Source organism: Lepidochelys kempii, chromosome 1 (genome assembly GCF_965140285.1).
Source record: "Lepidochelys kempii isolate rLepKem1 chromosome 1, rLepKem1.hap1, whole genome shotgun sequence".
Lineage (NCBI taxonomy): Eukaryota > Metazoa > Chordata > Testudines > Cheloniidae > Lepidochelys > Lepidochelys kempii.
Genome location: NC_136380.1, coordinates 56,149,222 through 56,174,338, shown reverse-complemented (window position 1 = coordinate 56,174,338; position 25,117 = coordinate 56,149,222). Strand labels below are relative to the sequence as shown.

At 43.7% G+C, this 25,117-nt stretch overlaps 1 protein-coding gene across 4 annotated transcripts in view; it reads left to right on the top strand.

Annotated features, from left to right (window-relative positions):
- The first annotated feature begins 2,381 nt into the window (after positions 1 to 2,381).
- The window catches only part of THSD1 (thrombospondin type 1 domain containing 1), a 31,095-nt gene continuing 8,359 nt past the window's right edge, over positions 2,382 to 25,117 (top strand). For 2 of the 4 annotated variants that reach the window (XM_073342822.2, XM_073342790.2), the window contains exons 1-4: positions 2,388 to 2,433; positions 5,196 to 5,502; positions 12,895 to 13,033; positions 17,199 to 18,161. In XM_073342822.2, coding sequence (XP_073198923.2) covers positions 12,976 to 13,033; positions 17,199 to 18,161 — 1,021 coding nt within the window. In that variant the 5' untranslated portion in view covers positions 2,388 to 2,433; positions 5,196 to 5,502; positions 12,895 to 12,975. Of the gene's footprint in view, positions 2,434 to 5,195; positions 5,503 to 5,740; positions 5,992 to 12,894; positions 13,034 to 17,198; positions 18,162 to 25,117 lie in introns of those variants that run through there. The other 2 variants (XM_073342800.2, XM_073342811.2) reach the window with 2 other exon arrangements.

Here is a 25,117-nt window from a genome sequence, read left to right as displayed (position 1 = left end):
GTTGTTAGCATATATCTATGCTTGGGTTGTCTAAGTCAGGATGAGGAACATAGGTTTGAAAGGTCTTTATTACTGTAACACTTTACTCTTTGCTTTCCAGAAAATTGTCCAAATTACTATGCAAGTATTTATCTAGCTTTCTGAATGTTTCTGACAGCACTCCAGATGGCAGTCTGCCTTTGAAGCTTAAAACACCCTGGACCAAGATTACCATGTGGAAAAGATTTTAACTTATGTTGATCAAAATAGAGAGACTTTCACAATGAGTGAACCTGGGAAAGGGGGGGGGATGGGGGGGAGCTGCAGCGGAATTGCTGGATAGTTAGATGAAAGGTACCAATTGCATGATTTCAATATTGGGTGAGGCAAGAAATACTCAATGTTTTTGGATGCTTGATCTTCCTAATCATTTGAGATAAGTTAACTGTAAAAACCCAAAACTTCTTTTGCATATTTTCAGACAAAAATACAAAATAATTTATGTTCATGTTCTTATAACATGTCCATCACCATAGAATCTGAGTGCCTGAAAGCAGAAAGATTCTTTACATATAACAAATATTGATAGATTTATGCAGATTGAGAGAGAGAGAGAGAGATGTAACCCAAGCAATAAGGACACTAGTTTTAGCAGTGATCTTAAGTACATGGGGTCAGTTCATTGCACAAAACAGAAGGAAGAATTTGTTTTACTCTACAATGTCTTTCTGCAAGAAGGTAGTTTTTAATTAAGTATCCCTTTCTTAATTGTCCTTCATAATAGTATCTAAGTGCTCTCTATAAATCTTGAGTACAAGGAATAGCCATAAATGCAGTAGCTTCAGGTTCATATCTGTGCTACAAATATTAGGGGCTGCTGCTCTGGCTTAACTGAAGCATTTTAGTGCTATGTCTTCAATTTTATACTTCAGCTGTAAGAAGTTTTTTGAAGATTCCCCTGCTACCTTCCCACTCTTAGACAACAATAAAAACAATATCTGTATTATTCAAGCATGGGGCTTACATTTAGGTAAATAAATCAATATTTATAAGTGCCTAATAGAAGTGGCCTAATTTTTTCAGAGGTGCTGACACTCATGGTTCTCAGTGCTTTTAATGGGAGCTGTGGTACGGTGCCTCTGAAAATCAGGCTACTGATGTAGGCACTGAAATGTGGTTTTCAGTGCTTAACTTTAGGCAATTGGGTTTGAAAATTTTGGCCATCATGCTTTGAAGGGGCAGTTTAAATGGTTAATGGTGTCCTGGTTTTAACATGTGTGTCGCATCCGGCTTATTCTTCACACCCACCATAAGACACAAAACCTGGAGGAGTTCAGGAGAAGACAGGGCCAGGCCATTTGGCTGAGTGGCTGGTGGAGTGTGCATAGTATTGGCACTTGGCATTGAGATCCCAGGCCCCCTGCCAGCCCACCCTTTTCTCTGTGTTTGTTTTTCCACTAGGAGAGGAGCATTTTACTGAAGCATTTACTTTGAAGTAGATGCTGGAGACACATTTAATCCTTAGACCACCTGGATTGTGTTGACTAAAATAGCTCAAACAGTTTCTCTAGGCTGACCTCATTTGGAGTAGGGGTTGCTGTTAAGTTGGGAGGATCGGACTGAGGAAGAATCTGTACTGAGTTTGTACTAAGGAGGTGGTTTGCAAATTTAAATGTCTGAAACACAGAAGAAGCCTCCATAAGAACGGCCCCACTAGGTCAGACCAAAGGTCCATCTAGCCCAGTATCCTGTCTTCCAACAGTGGCCAATGCCACGGGCCCCAGAGGGAATGAACAGACCAGGTAATCATCAAGTGATCCATCATCTGCCATCTTTTGGGGGACAGAGGCTAGGGACACCATCCCAGCTCCTAGCCATTGATGGACCGGTCCTCCATGAATTGATCTAGTTTCTTTTTGAACCCTGTTATAGTCCATAAGGAGTGAGAGAGTTAAACTATTTTACCTCGGCCTGCATTCAGCTTCTGCCCCTGAGCCCTGCGGGGCTGACCTATGCTGCAATAGGCCGCGTCGGGCTAATAGGCTGCCCGGCCGCTTAGGGCCTGGCTGTGGGCTCCAGTGGGTCCTCGGCAGAGGGGTCGGTGCATGGGCCAGCCAACGCTTCGGGGCCCGCGGTCCCTGCCCGCTCTCTGGGGCGGGGCGGGGCGGGAGTGGGACGCGCCGCAGAGGCGTGAACCTCCCTCCCCCGGCCCCGGCAGATCCCGGGCAGGGCTTCCCGTCTCCATCCGGCGCCCCCTGGCGCTTCCAGCTGCTCCGCCCGGCTAGGGGAGCGCCGCGCCGCGCCGCGGGGGCGTTGACAGAGCGGTGCCAGTCAGCCGCGGGGCGGCGCGCCCTCAGCCCGGGCGCGGGACTAGCTCCGCTCGGCCGGGACGCGTCCCACTGGGCGGCGGCGGCGGCGGCGGGCTCGGCGGGAGAGAGGCGTCCTTCCCTTCAGGTAAGGGCTCGCTTCGCCCCCGGGCTCGGGCGCCTGGCGGGGTTTGCAGCCCATTGCTCCTGACACGGGCAGCGGGTGGGCGGGATGCGTCTGCTCCCCTGCGCTTGGGTCCTGCGCGGAGCGCTGGAAACGGTGTCCGCTTGGCCGCAGCGCCGGCAGGATCCTCCGAAAGATCCGCGTCCTGCCGGTCGGCAGCAGCCCCCGACTTGGCGTCGTGTGACAGCTGGCTGGCTCAGTGCGTGCTCCTAACAGGGGCTTGCCGTTACGGCCGCAATTTCCCCAGGCAGAAGGGACCCGGTTCGTGCAAACGCCTACCTAAACGCGGGCTGTTCCTTCTCGGTTCTCTTCCCTGGGGCTCCACGCTGCCTTTTTCAGACAATGGGACAGATCCTGCCTTCAGCGGCGCCGGTGCAGCCTCATTCGTTTCTTTGGGATTGTAGCAGTGTAGCCCTCAAGATAATTGGCAATGATGCACGCTTCTGCAGACCTTCACTTCGTCATAGTAATGAATTTAAATTAAATACTTACTTTTCGTCGTCTTTAAAAAAAAATTCACATGAAAATATTTCCAATATCTTGATGCAAACAGTCATATAAGCTTTTTTTTTTTAATTCCCTTGGCTAATGTTGTTTGTGCTACAGTTAAAAATATAGCACACTGCATTTCTCTTAACACCTTTTTTCCAACCTCAGTTAGCCTTTCCACCCCCCCTACTTTTTTTTAAAAAAAAACTAAAACAAAACACTTTTTTTCCCCACACATATACAGCTGTGCCCTCAAGTACAGAAGTTCCTTAAAGCAATGGGACCTGCAGAAAAATGTGAGAATGCAGCTACTTGTGGCTAAAATGTTTTCATGTTACAGCATAGAAAAAATAATCTGGAAATGTAGTGTTACTGAGCCAAACTAGTTCTAACTTCTGCTGACCAACCAATCTCAATACATACAATATTTATACCAGTCTTTATCCTTCATCCTTTTTCCATTGGACCTTCTTTGAAAATGTGTTATGAGAAGTGCTCTTATATGTACCTGTTTATCATAGAATCATAGAATATCAGGGTTGGAAGGGACCCCAGAAGGTCATCTAGTCCAACCCCCTGCTCGAAGCAGGACCAATTCCCAGTTAAATCATCCCAGCCAGGGCTTTGTCAAGCCTGACCTTAAAAACCTCTAAGGAAGGAGATTCTACCACCTCCCTAGGTAACGCATTCCAGTGTTTCACCACCCTCTTAGTGAAAAAGTTTTTCCTAATATCCAATCTAAACCTTCCCCACTGCAACTTGAGACCATTACTCCTCGTTCTGTCATCTGCTACCATTTAGTTAGTGAGAAGCTTCGATAACCCTGCTAGTTGAAAACTTATAACCAGCCTACATGGAAATGCACCAAAGACAAACTCTCATCTATAGTTGGACTCTTGTTTTTACTGAGCATGGCCTCTCATTTAAACCACTGGATTGAGACTCGGGAGATCTGTTGTCAAGTTCTGTCAGAGGCTTCTTATGAAACCTTGGGCAAATCACTTAGGCCTAGATCCTCAAAAAGTACTTAGGCTCCTAACTTCCATTGGAATCAATGGAAATTAGGCGCCTAAACACCCTTGAGGATTTGGTTTGAATCCCTGTACTTTAATTCTCCATCTGTGAAACTGACATACTTCCCAGGGTGCTGTGTAGCTCCCTTGATTTCAGAAAAGCATCATTAATGAGTGGAGTCCAGGAAGAATTAAATAGCACAGAAAATATTTTAAAAGGGAAAGAAAAGAAACCCATAAGGGTAAAAGACTGGATGCTTGAATTCCATCTCTGATGCCACCAAAGGCAATACAGTATATTTAATTCTTGACATTCATTATTTATTCTTCCTTGAAAGTTCTTCCAAATCCTTTGATATATAGTAAACTCATCATTCATTCCTCACAGCAGTCCTTCAAAAGGAAATCTCATCCATATATATGATCTCTAAACTAGTTCTAGACATCCTGAGGCTGAAGGTTGCTGGCTACTTGCTGTGAGGTGCTGAGCTCCCTAGCCATACTGATGTCAATAAAAGCTCAGCACTTAGTGAGATTAGGCCCCAAATGTTGGTGGAAGCAGACTTTACCATCTTTGTAGTAATATCTTTCTTACACATGGCATTTCTAGTGCCATTAGTGTCTTTCAACTCAAGACAAGACTTCTAATTTGAATAAAACCACACACAATAACAATGCAAAATTGTCTTGCTCATATGTCCAACACTGATCAGGTTTTGATAAAATATGATGCCACCTAGACTGCTCTGTTGATTATAATGAGTTGGGGGTTTATATTAGAAGATCTGAAATTCCCAGCAGATCTTAACCCTTAAGAAATCAGCTAATCCTAAAGGCAGTTAAAGAGCTACTGGTTAAAAATAATTAGTCACCTTTCCTGAAGTATAGATCATTAGAAATAAGAAACTTTAAAATAATATTTTCTTTTCACAGTTTATACCGTTTGCATTCTTTTCATGTTGGGCAATATAAAGGAACTTGTCAGCCAGTTTCATACTTGTGCTGATATTGAGTTTCTGGTTGATTTCACACTCAAGTTCTCCAGCACTAGTAAGATGCTTCAATGTTTAGTTTGCAGAGACTGTTGAAGAACATTTATTAATGAACAAACATTAAGCACACTGTTTTTCACCAGATTTAAAAAAAATCCTGGCAACATTTCTGTTGGTCTTAGATTTTGTAAAATTTTATTTTCCCCGACCATTTTTATTTTGTTCCTGACAGTGTCCCTGGCCAGTTTCCTGATGAGCTGCTAGGGGACACTATAGTGTGGATGAAAGAGCTGCTGTGGAGGAGAGGCTCAATCATGAGTCTTGAGAGGAGCCAGTCCAGACTTGAGACTATTCGCTTGCCTGTCTCTGGAACTCCTCTCATCCTCCAAGTCTGCCTGCTCAGTGTGCCACTCCTCCTCCCACTGCTTGGTCCCACCCTGCTCCTGAGTCCAAGAAGTTGCTGAGGACAGGGAGGCACTGGCATGGTGTCAGCATCTTATCTGAGTAGAGAAGCAGAAGGGAAGTGGCTGATAGCTCAGGTGAGATGAATGGATCTCTTTGTCTATTGCAGAGGAGGGGTGCGGTTCCAAGGCTTCTCAGGGTGGGTAAAGGGGAGCAAGAGAAGATTGGGGATCTGAGAGGGAGGAGGAGGGTGAGCACTTGCTGTTGGGAGAAGTGCGGGAGCCACCAAAACTGCTGCTCCCCTTAACACTGAAGTGGGTCAGAATTGTGAGAGTGGAAAGATGTTGCTTTAAGTCAAGTTCATTTTATAACCTTATTGAACTAAATCCTCAAGTAGTGTTCATTAAGTATCTGGTTAACTATTGAAGGCCCTTTGAAGTGTAGTATATAATCTGCTTTATATGAAGACTTACCTTCCTTTACAAAGAGGGAATATTTGCTGCATAATATAATGATTCTCCTACAGAAGCTGGTAATGAACAGATATTTGTGCCATCACACTGGCTCTTGGATCTTTGGCAGTTGCTGTAAAAACGGATCCGGAAATTAAAGGAATCCACTGGGTGGTAAAGAGTTTTCTATCTATTTTATATAAAATCAGTAGAGTCAGCAGCATGACTATGAAGCAAGAGTCCTGTAATTTTTAGTATGTGGGAAAACTCATTTGAATAGGTGAAAACAGTCTATGTAAATTTAGCAGGCTGTGTCCCATAAGTCCACTTGACTTAAATATACTAGTCTGTCGATATTTGCACCAGGCTGAGATGGGAGAAAAAGATGGAGGGAGCAATAAGGGGAGAGGATTGAGGCATGTGTATGGAGCCAGAGGGAACAGGAAGAAATGAGAGCAGAGATGTAAACGGGTATAGGATTGAAACTGAAGCTCAGAACTTGAAATGTGAGACTGCAAGCTCTTCACTACACTGAGAGTTTTTAGCAGTTCTTTCACAGTTGGTCACCAACTGCTGATGCTCCAGCAGTGTTAGCGAAGGTGAGAACACTAGTGTAGACTGCATGCAAACATTTTTATCACTGTATTGAAGCCTTCTCTGAGCAGATCTAGACAAATCAGTGGTAAACACACTGGCACTTGATCTGTATTAGTGCTTCCACCAGTTGAGCAGCATTGGTACTAGGCCAATGGTGGGAGAATTTCTAAAATTCTCCATGTAGGTACAGCCTAAAACAGTGGCTCTGAACCTTTCCAGGCTACTGTACCCTTTTCAGGAGTCTTTGTTTTCCATACCCCCCAAGTTTCACCTCACTGAAAAACAACTTGCTTACAAAAATCAGACATAAAAATACAAGTGTGACAGCATGCTATAACTGAAAAATTGCTGGCTTTCTCATTTTTACCATATAATTATAAAATAAATCCACTGGAATATAAATATTGTACTTACATTTCAGTGTATATTATGGAGAGTAATATAAACAAGTCACTGTATGAAATTTTAGTTTGTACTGACTTCGCTAGTGCTGTTTATGTAGCCTGTTGTAAAGCTAGGGAAATACGTAGATGAGTTGACATACCCCCGGAAAATCTCTGCATATCCCCGGGGGTACACATAGTCCTGGTTGAGAATCCCTGTCCTAAAAGACTGGAAAGGATTTAAGGAGATGATTTTATCAGGGAAATTTTGAATAGATGAAAAGGGTAAAGGCCAAAAAAGAGAAGGTTGCAATTATTATTTGCATTACAGTAGCACCTAAAGACCCCAACTAATTCTGGGACCTCCATTGTGCTAGGTGCTGTGCATATGCTTTGTAAGAGAGAATCCTTGCCCCGATAGGTTTATACTCTAAATAGACAAGACAGGCAAAGGGTGGGATGGGAAACAGAGGCACAGAGATATAATAATAATACCTAGCTCTTATCTAATGATTTTCATCATTAGGTCTCAAAGCGCTTTGCACAGAAGGTCAGTATCCACATTTTACAGATGGGGAAACTGAGGCATTCACCACCGTCACCCCTATCCTCAAGACAACCTCACACACACGCACACTGGAGTCACTCACAGCCACCCCTCACCTCCGATGCACTCCCTCCCTAACACACTGGGGTCACTCACAGCCAATTGTCCTGTTCTGTTCATTCCTGCTGAAGCATCTGGCATTGGCCACTGTCAGAAGACAAGATACTGGGCTAGATGGACCTTTGGTCTGACCCAATATGGCCATCCTTATGTTCTTATGGTAGGAATGGAGGAATTGCCATACAGGACTTACAGTCCACCTGATCTGGTATGTTGTCCCTGACGATGGCCAGTACCACATGTTGCAAAGGGAAGTGCAAGAATACCCATAAAAGGCAGTTATGGAATAATCTGCCCATTTTAACCTTTAGCAGTGAATTTATGTCTTGAGACATAAGGCTTAATTATCACTGTATAATCTGCATCCTCTCTAATATAACTGTGGATGTTCTCACTACCTATATCAATGTCTAATCCTTTTTAGAATCCTGTTAAGGCCTTGGACTCAGTGATGATTACATTCTTCAGATATATGTGGCTTTATTATCATATTACCCTTTACTTATTGCTTTGCAAAGCTGTGCATGCTACTATTAATCAGTCTCTCTGCTGGGTAAGAGAATGTGGAGGAAGGATGGACATGGGGAATACAGGAGAAGAAACCAAGAAAATAAAAAACTTTTATGTGATATTCCTCCTATATTCTAGATCAATGACTTTAACAATCTTGTCAATATTAAATGAACTCACTGTGTTTACGATTACTGACAAATTGAATGGTCTGCTTGTGACTGAGAGACTTAAAACTTGTCTCACTGTCACCTTTGTGCTCTTCCCCCATCTATTGGTTGTATCTACCTGTGTTCTCTCATCTTAAAATTAATTATAAACTCTATCGAGCCAGAACTCATTCTTCATTGTGTTTGTACAGTATCTAGCACAGTAGGGTAGACACCATTATAATGCAAATAATAATAATAGCCTTTCTTTGATAATAGTGCCTTTTGGGAGGGTCTTATCTTTTGGGTTGATTGTAACTTCCTTTTCAAACAAATTGTTGCTGCTGCGATCATAGTCATGGTCCTACTTTTTTTTACTACAAGCTTCATGGAGATTTACTCGATTTACTTTAAAACAAAATTGTGATTAATCTATATAAGTGGAACGAAAATAAAAAATATGCATTGTAGGACGAATTGTCAAAAATGGCATCTATAATTGTGGCACAATCAACTGCAGGTGAAACTGACAAAATTTAGACTTAAAATATCTGATTCACCAATAAAATAGATGGTGAAACTCCAAATTTTAGCACCTTCCCCCTCTGATTAATATCAAGGATGTGCAAACAAATTGTAGATCTAACAGTGATTATTAAATATATTGATAAACCTGAACCAAAAGGGAAGTCTGAGAATCAATGACAGATTTATATTGATTCATTTTTGTGCTAATGAGGATTCTCTTTAAACACAAACAAAACAGTTAACAGAAAGCAAAGTTATTGATGGTTTTATATATGCAAGCGCTGGAATAAATTGCCTAGGGAGGTTGTGGAATCTCCATCATTGGAGATTTTTTAAGAGCAGGGTAGACAAACACCTGTCAGGGATGGTCTAGATCAGGGGTGGGCAAACTTTTTGGCTCGAGGGCTACATCGGGGTTGCAAAACTATATGGAGGGCCGGGTAGGGAAGGCTGTGCCTCCCCAAACAGCCTGGCCCCCACACTCTATCTGCCCCCCCTCAGAATCCCTGACCCCTCCAACCCCCCTGCTCGTTGTCCCCTGACCGCTCCCTCCTTGGACCCCCACCCCGAATTGCCCCCCAGGACCTCATCCCCTATCTAACCCCTGACTGCCCCAATCCCTATCCACACCCCCAACTCCTGACAGGCCCCCTGGGACTCCCACGCCCTATCCAACCCCCCCTATTCCCTGAGCCCCCCCCAAAAAACCTCCCACCCATCCAACCCCCCGCACTCCCTGAGTGCCCCCCCCAGAACCCCTGACCCATCCAACCGCCCCCTGACTGCTGCCCTGGGACCCCCCGCCCCCTTACCATGCCAGAGCCAGTCACGCCACCACACTGCCCAGCAAGAGCAGTGGGCCAGAGCGCAGGTGGCACAGCACGGCCCGCTCAGGCTGCAGGGGAGGGGGGACAGCAGGGGAGCGGCCGGGAGCTCAGGGGCCGGGCAGGATGTGGCCCGCAGGCCGTAGTTTGCCCACCTCTGGTCTAGATAATACTTACTCCTGCCATGACTGCAGGGAACTGGAGTAGATGACCTCTCCAGGTCCCTTCCAGTCCTATGATTCAATGAACACTAGCAATAATCTCTCAGTGCCTATGTGTGTAGAGGTCAGAATCCATGTTGTATTCTCAGTTTTAACCAATCTGTACTTTATATGAATCCTGTTGCTTTAGCGCAGCGGTTCTCAAACTGTGGGTCAGGACCCCAAAGTGGGTCAGGACCCTATTTTATGGGGTCACCAGGGCTCATGTTAGACTTGCTGGAGCCCAGTGCCTGGGGCCGAAGAGCAAGGGCTTCGGCCCAGGGAGGCGGGACTCGGGGTTCAGCTTTGGCCCCCACCCTGATCCGGGGCGGCAGGGCTTGGGCAGGCTCAGACTTTGGTCTCCCCTCCTGGGGTCATGCAGTAATGTTTTTTGGCAGAAGGAGGGTCACGGTGCAATGAAGTTTGAGAACCCCTGCTTTAATGCATCGAGATCCTGGGTGACTTTAATTTTCCTGATATCTGCTGGGAGAGCAATACAGCGGTGCACAGACAATCCAGGAAGTTTTTGGAAAGCGTAGGGGACAATTTCCTGGTGCAAGTGCTAGAGGAGCCAACTAGGGGGGGAGCTTCTCTTGATCTGCTGCTCACAAACCGGGAAGAATTAGTAGGGGAAGCAAAAGTGGATGGGAATCTGGGAGGCAGTGACCATGAGTTGGTTGAGTTCAGGATCCTGACACAGGGAAGAAAGGTAAGCAGCAGGATACGGACCCTGGACTTCAGGAAAGCAGACTTCGACTCCCTCAGAGAATGGATGGGTAGGATCCCCTGGGGGACTAACATGAAGGGGAAAGGAGTCCAGGAGAGCTGGCTGTATTTCAAGGAATCCCTGTTGAGGTTACAGGGACAAACCATCCCGATGTGTCGAAAGAGTAGTAAATATGGCAGGCGACCAGCTTGGCTTAACGGTGAAATCCTAGCAGATCTTAAGCATAAAAAAGAAGCTTACAAGAAGTGGAAGGTTGGACATATGACCAGGGAAGAGTATAAAAATATTGCTCGGGCATGTAGGAATGAAATCAGGAGGGCCAAATCGCACCTGGAGCTGCAGCTAGCGAGAGATGTTAAGAGTAACAAGAAGGGTTTCTTCAGGTATGTTGGCAACAAGAAGAAAGCCAAGGAAACTGTGGGCTCCTTAATGACTGAGGGAGGCAACCTAGTGACAGAGGATGTGGAAAAAGCTAATGTACTCAATGCTTTTTTTGCCTCTGTCGTCACGAACAAGGTCAGCTCCCAGACTGCTGCACTGGGCATCACAACATGGGGAATAGATGGCCAGCCCTCTGTGGAGAAAGAGGTGGTTAGGGACTATTTAGAAAAGCTGGACATGCACAAGTCCATGGGGCCGGACGAGTTGCATCCGAGAGTGCTAAAGGAACTGGCGGCTGTGATTGCAGAGCCATTGGCCATTATCTTTGAAAACTCATGGCGAACGGGGGAAGTCCCGGATGACTGGAAAAAGGCTAATGTAGTGCCAATCTTTAAAAAAGGGAAGAAGGAGGATCCTGGGAACTACAGGCCAGTCAGCCTCACTTCAGTCCCCGGAAAAATCATGGAGCAGGTCCTCAAAGAATCAATCCTGAAGCACTTACATGAGAGGAAAGTGATCAGGAACAGTCAGCATGGATTCACCGAGCAAAGGTCATGCCTGACTAATCTAATCGCCTTCTATGATGAGATTACTGGTTCTGTGGATGAAGAGAAAGCAGTGGATGTATTGTTTCTTGACTTTAGCAAAGCTTTTGACACTGTCTCCCACAGTATTCTTGTCAGCAAGTTAAAGTAGTATGGGCTGGATGAATGCACTATAAGGTGGGTAGAAAGTTGGCTAGATTGTCGGGCTCAACGGGTAGTGATCAATGGCTCCATGTCTAGTTGGCAGCCGGTGTCCAGTGGAGTGCCCCAGGGGTCGGTCCTGGGGCCGGTTTTGTTCAATATCTTCATAAATGATCTGGAGGATGGTGTGGATTGCACTCTCAGCAAATTTGCCGATGATACTAAACTGGGAGGAGTGATAGATACGCTGGAGGGCAGGGATAGGATACAGAGGGACCTAGACAAATTGGAGGATTGGGCCAAAAGAAATCTGATGAGTTTCAATAAGGATAAGTGCAAGGTCCTGCACTTAGGACGGAAGAACCCAATGCACAGCTACAGACTAGGGACCGAATGGCTAGGCAGCAGTTCTGCGGAAAAGGACCTAGGGGTGACAGTGGACGAGAAGCTGGATATGAGTCAGCAGTGTGCCCTTGTTGCCAAGAAGGCCAATGGCATTTTGGGATGTATAAGTAGGGGCATAGCGAGCAGATCGAGGGACGTGATCGTCCCCCTCTATTCGACATTGGTGAGGCCTCATCTGGAGTACTGTGTCCAGTTTTGGGTCCCACACTACAAGAAGGATGTGGATAAATTGGAGAGAGTCCAGCGAAGAGCAACAAAAATGATTAGGGGTCTGGAACACATGACTTATGAGGAGAGGCTGAGGGAACTGGGATTGTTTAGTCTGCAGAAGAGAAGAATGAGGGGGGATTTGATAGCTGCTTTCAACTACCTGAGAGGTGATTCCAGAGAGGATGGTTCTAGACTATTCTTGGTGGTGGAAGAGGACAGGACAAGGAGTAATAGTCTCAAGTTGCAGTGGGGGAGGTTTAGGTTGGATATTAGGAAAAACTTTTTCACTAGGAGGGTGGTGAAACACTGGAATGCGTTGCCTAGGGAGGTGGTGGAATCTCCTTCCTTAGAAGTTTTTAAGGTCAGGCTTGACAAAGCCCTGGCTGGGATGATTTAATTGGGGATGGGTCCTGCTTTTGAGCAGGGGGTTGGACTAGATGACCTCCTGAGGTCCCTTCCAACCCTGATATTCTATGATTCTATGATCCTTATATAAAAGCTGACTACTGCAGTCTTTGCAATGGGATTGCTATCCAGACCTTAACAGGTTGGTTGGAAGGGTAAAGCGATAAGAAAATCTCATTGTTCTGATACAGGAACTGACATTGGGGAGGTGAACTTTGTTATATACTGAATTGTAGCCATGCATGTCTAGGTGCACTGGAGATATGTAGCTGATTGTAAGGTGGATAGAAGAGGAAATGGAGATATTAAGTATTTGTCAAAAGTTTTTCAACTAATGTTCAGGGTTTTTTTCTTTTATGAAGCAAATTCAACAGGGTTCTAATTTTTTGAAGTTTTAATTTTCAGGTGTTCTTGAAAAAAGTGTGTGCGCTTTGGGGGTGAAAAAGGACATGAGGAATAAAAGGACCTGGGAGCCCACTGATCAGAATGAAACAGATGTTGAAAGATTTTTCAAATCTATTGTTAGTTGTGCTCTGTGATTATGGTGAGTATTGTAACTCTAAAAGGCGTACTGTAGATATTTAACTAAAGTCATTTGAAAATGTTAATGTGTAGTGGTGTTAACAGATGATCTGGTTCATTGGGAACATGCACAGAATCCATCTCAAGAGTGCCCAGAAATATAGTCCTGGACTTGTGAAAAATGTAAATGACTTAACTGAAGGCTGTATTTGTATCAGAACGGAAGGAGGACCTTCTCCAGCTGTGGATTTGTTCAGAATAAGAAACATAATATACTGAACAGATTTCTGTGGGTATCAGCAAGCAATCCTGGCTGTCACCAGTAACTAACTGAGCAATGTTGTATGGCAAACCTTCTATATCACTGTAGTTCACATAATTCAAAGGAAGTGGGGGAATGTAGAGCAATGAAAATTTTTTCCAATGCACTTAAGTGATGTAGGAGCCCTAAATGCCAGTTTTCAAAAGTGACAGGCACCTAGGTGCTTAAAAACCATTGACTTTTCAGAGAGACATGAGTTACTAAGTGTCTAATTCACTTTGAAAATGGGGTTTAAGCTCCTAATTCACTTAGATGTTTTGAAAATGTTATCCCTGACATTTAAATTAAGTGAAGTTGGTATTTTGACTCTCAGTACATTTTCAAGCTCAAGCAAGAAAATTAAGCTATGCATTGCTCAACCTTAGTGTACAGCCTTGAAAAGTTTGGAGTCCTGATTTAGTCTGCTTCTATGGATGTGGTGTGGTAACAAGCTGCACACTGGCCAAAAAGATGAAGACCAGATATAAATGGTGCAAAATTTACAGCTATTTGCTCTCAAAATATGTGTGAGAAACTGAATTACAGACAGTTATTAAATACTGCACCTGCCCCGTTACACAAACCCACATCTTTGCTCCCAGCACTATGACAAGAGATCAGTTCTACATTTAACAGGCCTTTCAACTGTAACAGTTTGGGATGTAATCTAGCTCACAATAGAAATGGGGACATTTGTTTTTTGTGATGGCATGTAGATGTCCATCCAAGAATCTCAAAGCATTTTACAGATATTAACGAAGTAAGTCCCAAAGCACAGCACAGCACCCCTGTGAGGCAGATAAGTGTCATTCTCATTTTGCAGATAACTTCTCTGTGCCTCAGATTCCTAAGTGAGTTGCCTGCGGTCTCACAGGAGAATTATAGCAGAACTGGGATCTCTCTAGGTCCTGTGCGTTAGATATTGTCTTTCCCTGCTAGTCAAAGCATGTTCCAGAATAATTTGATAACCTGCACAAGCATGCTCATGCCACAATTAGATTTAAAGTAAAACCACTCCGTTTATAATGAAATGACGTCATTTCGACATGCTGCACCACATCTTAGATGGGGAAAAAATGCTGCTGTTATCATTGCTTTTATTTTCAGCTCTTTCACTCCTCAAGCATCTCTGTGATGTAAATTAGTAAAATAAAATGAGTTTTTCAAAGAGACCTTATTAAGGGAACAAGAGCCAACTATCCCACTGCACAGGAAAGATGGGAAGAGACCACTCTGGCTTAATTAGTCAATGATTTGAAGCTCAAAAGAGAGACCTACAAAAAGTGGAAACTAGGTCAAATTACAAAGGCTGAATATAAACAAATAACACGAGTATGTAAGGACAAAATTAGGAAGCCCAAGGCACAAAATGAGATTAAACTAGCTAGAGACATAAAGGGTAACAAGAAAACATTCTATAAATCCATTAGAAGCAAGAGGGAGACTAAGGACAGCGTAAGCCCATTCTCAGTGAGGAGAGTGGGGTGGGAAATAATCACAGAAAATGTGGAAATGGCAGAAGTGCTAACAGACTTTTTTGTTTCAGTTTTCACCAAAAAGGTTGGTGGTGATTGGATGTCTAACATAGTGAATGCCAGTGAAAATGAGTTAGGATCTGAGGCTAAAATAAAAGAAGAACTAGTTAAATATTACTTAGACTAGTTACTGTCTTCATGTTGCCAGGGCCTGATGATATACATCCTAGAATACTCAAGGAGCTGACTGAGGAGATATCTGAGCCATTAGCAATTATCTTTGAAAACTCAGGGAAGACGGGAGTGATTCCAGAGGACTAGAAAAGGGCAAATATAGTGCCAGTCTATAAAAAGGGAAATAAGGACAACCTGGGGAATTATTGACCGGTCAGTTTAACTTCAATAACCAGAAAGATAATGGAGCAAATAATTAAGCAATCAATTTGCAAACACCTAGAAGATAATAAGGTGATAAATAACAGTCAGCATGGATTTGTCAAGAACAAATCATGTCAAACCAACCTAATAGCTTTCTTTGACAGAGTAACAAGCCTTGCGGATTGGGGGAAGTGGTAGATTTGGTATATCTTGAGTTTAGTAAGGCTTTTGATACTGTCTCACATTGACTTTCTCATAAACAAAAGAGGGAAGTCCAACCTAGATGGGGCTACTATAAGGTGGATGCATAACTGGTTGGAAAACCATCATTACCAGTGGTTCACAGTCAAACTGGAAGGGCATATCAAATGGGATCCTGCAGGAATCAGTCCTGGGTCTGATCTGTTCAATATCTTCATCAGTGATTTAGATAATGGCATAGAGAGTTCACTTATAAATTTTGCTGACAATACCAATCTGGGAGGGGTTGCAAGAGCTTTGGTGGACAGGAATAAAATCCAAAATGATCTGGACAAACTGGAGAAATGGTCTGAAGTAAATAGGATGAAATTCAATAAGAACAAATGCAAAGTACTCCACTTAGGAAGGAACAATCAATTGCACACATGAAAAATGACTACCTAGGAAGGAGTACTATGGAAAGGGATCTGGGGGTTATAGTGGATCACAAGCTAAATGAGTCAAGAGTGTAACACTGTTGCAAAAAAAAGCAATCATCATTCTGGGATGCATTAGCAGGAGTGTTGTAAGCAAGACACAAGAAGTAATTCTTCTGCTCTTCTCCCCACTGATAAGGCCTCAACTGGAGTATTGTGTACAGTTCTGGGTGTCACATTTCAGGAAAGATGTGGAAAAATTACAGAAAATCCAGAGGATTAATGATTAATTATAAATGATTAAAGGTCTAGAAAACCTGACCTATGAGGGTGGATTGAAAAAACTGGGTTTGTTCAGTCTGGAGAAGATTGAGGGGGGCCATGATAACAGTTTTCAAATACATGAAAGGTTTTTCACAAGGAGGAGGGAGAAAAATTGTTGTTCTTAACCTCTGAGGATAGGACAAGAAGCGAGGGGCTTAAATTGCAGCAAGGGAGGTTTAGGTTGGACATTAGGAAAAACTTCCTAAATGTCAGGGGAGTTAAGCACTGGAATAAATTGCCTAGGGTGGTTGTGGAATCTCTGTCATTGGAGGTTTTTAAGAGCAGGTTAGACAAACACCTGTCAGGATGGTCTAGATAATTCTTAGTCCTGCCTTGAGTGCAGGGGACTGGACTAGAAGACTTCTTGAGGTCCCTTCCAATGCTACACTTCTATGATTCTATGAAAGATTTGTAAACTAGCAGTATGAAAAGTGGCTTCAAAAAGCATCATATAGTATTGTTAATTTGTATAACTTGGGTGGTATTTTCTACACTTCTGCTTTTAGAAACTCCAATTCTATTTTTTTTCATTATAGTAAAAGTAAGTGGAACAGCAGCAGGACATTGTGAAGCTGGGAGAGATCTTGATTTTGAATAAAAGATAAAGAAGGATAATTCAGAAGTGGGACCTCAGATTACTTTTGCTTGATAGATTTTAAAGTTGGGAACTACAAAAGGCCTTCATAACTAAGATATGAATTTTTAAGGGATCTTTTCTGTAAGGTTGTCCTGTAATTAAGCTTTATAAATAAAATGGTTATTAATTGTAAAGCAGTGGTTTCCAATTGCTGCTAGACATCACCTGCTCTGATACTTCAGGCTTGTGTGACTGATGTTCTCTGCTCTTCCCGTTGTGCACACTGTAATTTCTGATGGAGCTTGACTTGCTCCAAACCACAGCTCTGCATGAATGGAAAGGGGTGAGCGCCAGTTGGTATAGCCAAGGTCTTACTCGACTAAATTGATTCATTTGCTTTGAAAGGATTGGGCACCACTTCTTAAAGCAGCTGATTGTCCATAATATTAATGAAATGTGTGGTATTCACTTTTCTTTTTGCTTATTAACAATCTTGTGAAACTGTTTTCTTTCAGTTCTTGGTGAAATGGAATATCTCCTCTTGGAGCGACCGTGTCATGTAGCCTTAAGTAACGACACAGTGTCTGTTGATTTTCAGTACTTTGTCAATGGTAATGTGACAGCAAAGAATGTATCCATCCTACTGCTGGATGCCAGCACCAACCAGACGATTGCAAAAAAACAGCTTCCACCAAGCCAGTTACAGGGAATGGTAGGGTTTGAATGTTTCTATTTCAAGAGTGCTGGGGACTATTGGTTCAGAATGATCTCTGAGATTGATAATGGCACTGAAATCCACTGGAGGGGTGGGAGCACCCTCCTAAGTGTGGAATGGCCTGTATTTCACATTGACTTGAACAGGACCTCTGAGGCGCTCAGGAGTTTCCTTCAGGTTGGACTTTTCACGAACAAACAACTGTGTGCTATGAATGAGAGAGTGGTTTCATTGGACGTGATATTCACCAACAGCCTTTATGAACTAGGAAGATTAAGCTCTGATGAGGCATTGGGAATGCGAACTACCAAAGGAATCTTTCTCTCTGGATCCCAGTGGGTTGAGTTTGACTGCCCACCTATTGATCAAGACATGTATGTCACTGTGTTACTGAAATCATTGGAGACCAACTCAGTCATCACCTCAACAGGGCCCATAGACCTCATCCACAAATTTGGATACAAGTTAGTGGTGGCACCAGAAGTGATGTGCAAGTCGTCCATTCTGGTGTTTATTGTCTCCCCTCCATGCATGGCCATCAATGGGAAGGTTGCTGTGTATAAGGAAGCTCTCAGACGTCCTGGTGAAAGAACGATGTGGCTAGATGAAAATGTCCTACGCCCAGGGAGCAACAGAACAGAATTTAACTGCACTTTGTTTGACATGGGGAAAAATAAATATTGCTTTGAACTTTTTGACATTTCAAGCCAAAGCCAATCGCCCCCAAGAGTTAAGGAATGTATGGTGATCCGAAGGAATATAGGTTTGTATTGACATTTTCCGTCTTTAATTAGAAACCCTGTAGGAAAATGACCATCCTTCTATATTGTCAATAAGGATGATAACCTGGATTGATGAAGTTGTAGCTTTTTGAGTCTCATAGCACCAGACAAAATAAGTCATGATTAACTGCTGATGGAATAAAATTCTGTTTGTGTGTGAACAGATACACCAGGATAGTTGATAACAGGTGGTACTGCAATGGTTTAATGTCACCACTACATTAGAGGTACTCTAACCACAAGTCCAAACCTGCCATGCCAGTGGATTATCTGGATATCTAGTCCCAATAGGAACTAAAATCTGGTAATCGCAAAGAATTACATGAGAAACTGCTATAGTGGCTAGGGGCCAATTTCGCGCCCATTTGAAATTACTGGGAGTTTTGCTAATGTGATCAGGATTTGGCCATGATGGAAGAACTCTCTCCTGGGTGCATAGCTCATAGGTTTCTTTGGCAGTCTTTCAGTTGGGAATGGTAGATTGGAATCCCAGGTTTGGTAGTGCTCACAGTATCATGGAGGGGAGAGGTGAGTGTCAAAATCACTACTGATTCATGGAGGGCAGTTGTAACTAGAGACTGGCTAAGGAGGTGGTGTTTAGATGGGGATGGGGTTTTGCGGGTGGTTTATGTTCAAGGATAACCCAGGGACAGACGCCACTCCATTCTCATGAGCTATTGTGCAGTTTCTGTTGATCCTAGTCCACAATGTGAAAATGAGATCGTTCTAGTTTTGGACCTGACCTGGAATCAAATTCATAGGTCAGATTCAAATCCAGGGATATAACCAATTGTCACTCCCACAAAATTCAAAGTGTTTTAGATTAGAGCTTCCGATTCTGGCCCATCCCTAATTTTAACAGTCTCTTGAACGAATGTTTCCTCTGTCTTCTCTTGTGTGTTGAAGTGACAAAACTGGAATTTTAGAGCTCCTCATAGATTGACAGTCTCTAAAATTAACACAAGCTTTATAATTTCAGTCCTTCATAAAGTAAGGAGATGCTATACTGTCTGTGGCTTAATTACAGTTGTGCTGCTATGCTGTTTTAAAACCTACAAAACAGAATGAAGTAAAACTACTAACTTTTCAGTTACCAGTGTATAGCCTGAAAATTACTTCTACGCTCACTGCATGGAAAACTCATCTCATCAACTTCAGTTTCCCTCATTACTCTGTGTCTGACACACACAAAACATTTAAAAAATTCATTCATTAATCAAGGCAATTCTTCCATAGCTAGAAGAAGGAGAAAGATTATTTATATTTCTTTCCCCTACCTAGGTGCTTGGATGCTACAGTTCTGTGGTCTATATAAGTATCGAGTCAGACAGATGCATTCCAGTGCCCATTATTTCTGTTTTATTTTGTGGGATTCACTTTGTTATGACTCCCTGCAATTTGCTTTGTAGCCTTTGCTTTCACTATAGTAATGTATTTATGAGCTCCAGCAGAAAGAATCAGGCTACACATGTGAAGAAAGGATTTATGTAAGTGACTGACAAGTTACTTGTACAGAGCGGATAAAAGCAACCCTATACCACGTAACTGTAAATAAAATGTCAACTTCAAATTAATTAGACTGCAGGACATCTGACTTTGTGGCAGTGTCTGCAGGACTTCAAAGGCCCATGGCAGCATTCTAGATGCACAAGTTATTCTGTGAAGGGTGCAGCCATCTGAAGACAGTACAAAGATGGAAATCTTTGCTGCTTCTGCATGAGCTGGAGTGGCATTCCAAGTCAGAACTTTGTCATGAAGCCCCTCTCCTGAATGATCTGGCTGTGCTTCAGCCTGGCTTGGGACTGTGTTGTGTCTAAAGACCTTGATCCCATGACAGACTGCATTTGTGAAATAAAGACAGATGTGTTAATATTTTTCTTTTGTAAGATGTAGAAGAAGAAATAGAGTAACCTATTATCCTTTTGTGATTCTGGCCCAATGGGCAGTTTGAGCACAGATCTGGCTTTGAGATCCTGGACCCCATACCAAGGAGATTAGGTCACCTTGTGCTGCATTATGGGTGGAAGGGTACAGAATGCATCTCTTATGCTGTGGCACCCAAGAGCATTAGTGATGCCTGTGAAGAGGGAGTTCCTCATACATCCTCTGAGTAGTAAATACAGATCTCTAGGTAACCCTGAACAGACCAAAATGCCATTCCAGTACTCTCATCTCAGACCCATCCATTTTTAAACAATGTCAGCGTTTGTTTAAAAAAAGTCTATCCTGTCTAAGGTTGTGAAATAAACCTTTTAAATGTGAACCAAGGTTGTGCAGTTTTCCTAAACCTGCAAAGAGAGGGGCCGTGAGACAATAGCTCAGATGGGTGTGGCCACTCTGACTATTCATCTCAATGGGGTGCTAACTCTGAAGCTTAATGATAGCACCTTAAATGTCAAAAGTTAACTGCTTCTCTGTTGATTTTAGTAAAATCATCCAGCTAATCTATCTATCTAGTTTGGTTCTATACCATAGAAGTGTGAGATACAAAATTCCTGTTAGGCCAGTGTATGCATTACCTGGGTCGCCGGAAGTTTGTTCTCTTCACTATGTTCTCCTGTGTTTTGTCCAGTACTCTTTTAAAATGTCCCAAGCAACAAGGCTTTCACCAATTTGCTTGAGAGAATATTCCATGTTCTAGTCCTGATCCCATTTGACGTTTCTGGGCTTTACTCTACTAAAAATAATCAAAAATAGTATCAATAGCACTCATAATTGGGAAGGTTTTCTTGACCTTTCTGGTCTTAATTTCACCCCATTACACTTAGTTATACCTGAGGATAAGTTCAGCCTGCATGCAATTCCCATTAAATCCAATGAGAGTTGTGCTTTCTTACATCAGGGCTCAATTTTGATCCCTAGTGTTCTTAGTGAGCAATACAAAGGGATAAGGAGAAGGTGGTTAGTAGCACCTTGAGAGTACAGCTGCTACCAAAGAAGGGTGAAAGGGAACAGGGGCAGAGCCACCATAAGAAGGGGCAGTAGTTACCAAGGGAAGGGAGCAGAAGAGCAGTATCTAGGAAAAGGATGAGACACGGGTAAAGTTCCATCTAAATTTGTTCCACCAGGTCCCTGAGTAAGTAAGATTATATTAATCAAACCCCCTTATTCTGTGAGTATTCTAATCCCTAGGAAGATCTGAGAACCATCTAGTTTTATAGCCTGAATCCATATCTGACACATTTAGCTGATGTGGTTTTAATTGGGATAAAAATAGAATTTGCAGATTAATTCAAAGTAACCAGTTATGACAGTATTAGAAAAGAGATCTTATGTGCAAGACTGCTCCATTACTACAAAACTATGCCTGCTTTCCAAGTCTCTTAGGGCCCAATCCTGTTCCCATTTACATCAATAAGAGAAGGAGCAGGTCCTTACTCTCCATATTCCAGATAAGTTTTTTATACATCTGATGTGATGTACTAATATGGACAGCCCTTAACTTCTTGCAATAACTTTGCAAGAGCACTGAATGTGGAATTTTTAGAGGGGTCATTTTGGGTGGGAAAATTAATCTGAGTTGATTGTTCTGTTGGATAACATGCTATATTATAACATCCCATTGCAAGTTGAGAATGAAACACACAATTGGAGAGAGATGCTACACAAAACAATTAAAACAGTCACTCACTTGTGTTTGTTTTTCATGACTCCCGAATTGCCAATGTGTTTCAAATTGTCTAACTCATCAGTTAAACACCTGCATGTTGATAGGCTCCCCAATTTTACATTTAAAATTCACATTTAACAGTTAGTTTACAGTCTGTGTCTTCTTCTGTAGTAAAGATTTTCCCCTGGCTCTTTAGATCCATTTGTCTTAATGATTTTGTGTCCATGGAGAAAAATAAGTTGTGCTTTACTTTCTTTTTTCCTTTGTTTTTTGTAATTCTAGTAGATTGTAAGGAAAGATTCGAAGCTTAAAACTATTATCTTTCACAGAAGTAATTTCCTCCCATGAGAGACTTTTTGATTATTGTGAGCTCCAAACCTGCAAGGTGCTTAGGCCCAGAGCCACAAAGGTACCTAGGAGCCTGAACCCCAGACTTAGGTGCCTACGCTCTGCTTTTAGGCTTCACTGCGATTCACGAAACACCCGCTAGGCTGCCCCCTAACCTGTAGGTGCCTAACTCACTTGGCACCTAAATTTCTGCTGTAAAAGTTCCCTACCACCTAAGTTTCTACCTCTGGTCACGTGTACTGCTGCCCCACTCTAGGTGCGTGTACACCTCTCTCATGTCTAAGCCCCGGAGCGATTCATAACCTAGGGGAAAAGATGGGTGTTCCTCCAGCACTCTCACTCATAAGGCCCCATCTGGTAGACAGGTCCCATTCAAAATCTGGCTGGAGAAGGTGGTGGTGCCATTGCCTCCCCACCTTGTAACTTTTAGCCAGAGGTGAAAGGAAGCCGGTACGCCCCGGTACGGTGTACTGGCAAGAGCCGGTGCGCCGTACCGGGGTGGATCGGCTTCCCCAGGCGCAATTTAAAGGGCCTGCAGCTCCCAGCAGCAGCTGGAGCCCCCGGCCCTTGAAATTGCTGCCAGAGCCCCGCTGCCGGAGCCCTGGGGTAGTGGCGGCGGGGCTGGGGCGGCGATTTAAAGGGCCCGGGGCGGTAGCGGCAGCCGGAGCCCTGTCCCCGGAGCCCTGGGGAAGCGGTGGCGGGGGCTCTGGAGACTATTTAAAGGGCCCAGGGTTCTGGCCACCACTACTGCCCTGGGCCCTTTAAACCACTGCCAGAACCCCCAGCTGCTATTGTTACCCCAGGGAGGGGGAGGGAGGCACTTGCTGGTACGGGATGGGCCGGGGCTGGCTCTGACCTCCCCCAGCCCCGCCCCTTCCAGGGGCCAGAGCCGGCCCCAGCCCAGCCCCGTACTGCTAAGTCTCTAGACTTACTTTCACCCCTGCTTGTTAGAACGCTCAGCCTGGCTATGGGAGACAAGTTCAATTCCTCTCTGCCTGTGTGGAAGAAATGATTTGCACGGAGGTCTCCCACGAGAGTACTCTAACCACTGATCCATGGGACAGTCTTATAGGGGGCTCCCTCAATCTCTCCTCTTGAAGCTGTTCCACTTTGGATAAATGATTAGTCTTTGGAGGAGGGGGGGCTGGATTTTGGGGGTTCCCCCTCCCCAGGTGGGTGCCCTATCCACAAGACTCTAGACTCATTCTGTCTCTGGCCCAATGCTAAGCTTTTATATACAATGGAAGAGCTTCAGCAGGGGAGATGGAGGGGGCCTGATATCAGAATATCCCCTAGCTCAGTCGTTAGAGAAGGCTCCCAAGAGATGGAGGGAGGGAGACCTCTGTTCAAAAGTGTTCTCCTCCTCAGGCAGAGGGAGAATTGAACCTGTGTCTTCCACATCCCAGGCGAGTGCTCTCACCATGGGGCTAAAACAGCAAGGTGGGTGGCACCAGTATCACCACCTCTTCCAGCCATCTTATGTGGCATGAGGCAGGCACCTCACTCATTCTGGCAAGAAGCAGCTTAGACACCAAACCCACCTGACTCCAGGAGAGAGGTTCCTGGTAGGGAATCGCCAGCACAGATAGGTGCCTCGCTACAGCCTGGAATTAGGCATCTAACTCCATGAGAGGGGAGGGGTTTAGGAAACATCCATCTTGTCAGCATTTCCCCATTAGCTACTGTAGGCAGCTCCTTGTCTCGCAGGCTGGCTTTTGCGGATTACATTCTAAGGTGTCTGTCACTACAAAAATTAATTTCCCCCTGCTGATACTCACACCTTCTTGTCAACTGTTTTAAATGGGCCACCTTGATTACATTTGCCTCATTAGCACTACAAAAGTGATTTTTCCTCCCTTGTTATTCACCCCTTCTTGTCAACATTTGAGAATAGCCCACTTCCACATTAAATGAATTGGCTCGTTAGCACTGACCCCCCCCGCCCCCCCAAACTTGGTAAGGCAACTCCCATCTTTTCATGTGCTGTGTGTTTATACCTTCCTCTGTATTTTTCACTCTATGCATCTGATGAAGAGGGTTTTAGCCCACAACAGCTTAGGCCCAAATAAATTAGTTAGACTCTAAGGTGCCACAAGGACTCATTGTTTTTGCTGATACAGACTCACATGGCTACCACTCTGAAACCTGTCTCTCCCAGTTCATTGTATGGGGAATCTGAGCACTTAACTCAGGTTTTTCAGATTACCTTGTCCTTCCTGTGATTTTCTAGGTGCCTAAAAGTAGAGTGTTGTGAAGTGCAGCATTGCACTACCCTGGTCCTTTTGTGGATTCAGACCCAAGTGTCTTCTGTAAGGAATTGTGCACTCTCGGCTCCTACTGAAATCATTGCAGAGATGAGGAGAATTGGTACCTTACAGGAGAGGGCCTGAAATTAGAAAATATCTTTGATTTAAATTGTGTGTATTTTATTTAGTCGCTGAGCCTGATCATGTGATCTGACCCTCATCTCCCACTAAAGTGAGCAGCAATTGGGGAGCTCAACATCTTGCAGTATCTGTTCCTATAACTGAATGAGATTAACAGGGGTAAAACCAAGGTGTATCCCACATATGCATGACACACTTGTCACAGAGGCATATAAAAGAGAGTAAGCTGATAACCTAAGGCTCCAATCTTGCAATCATTTATGCATGTGAGTAACTTCAAGCATGTAAGTAATCCCTGAGTTCAATAGGACTACTCACCTGTGTACATTTACTGATGTTGGCATGTTTGCAAGTATTTACAGGATTGGGGCCCAAAGCAGTTAAAAGCCTCATATTTAAATACAGTTGCATTTTCCCCTTTGGTCCTTTGCAAGTAATAACACAGCATGAACAATACTACACCTAATGTACCATAACCTCCATCTCTGTCATACAACCACATTCTTTAGATTTGTGTAAACAGTTCATGAATCAGGGGTTAAAGCAAGAGTCATAGGGACACTATAAGGTTAAGAATCATGTAATTAAAACT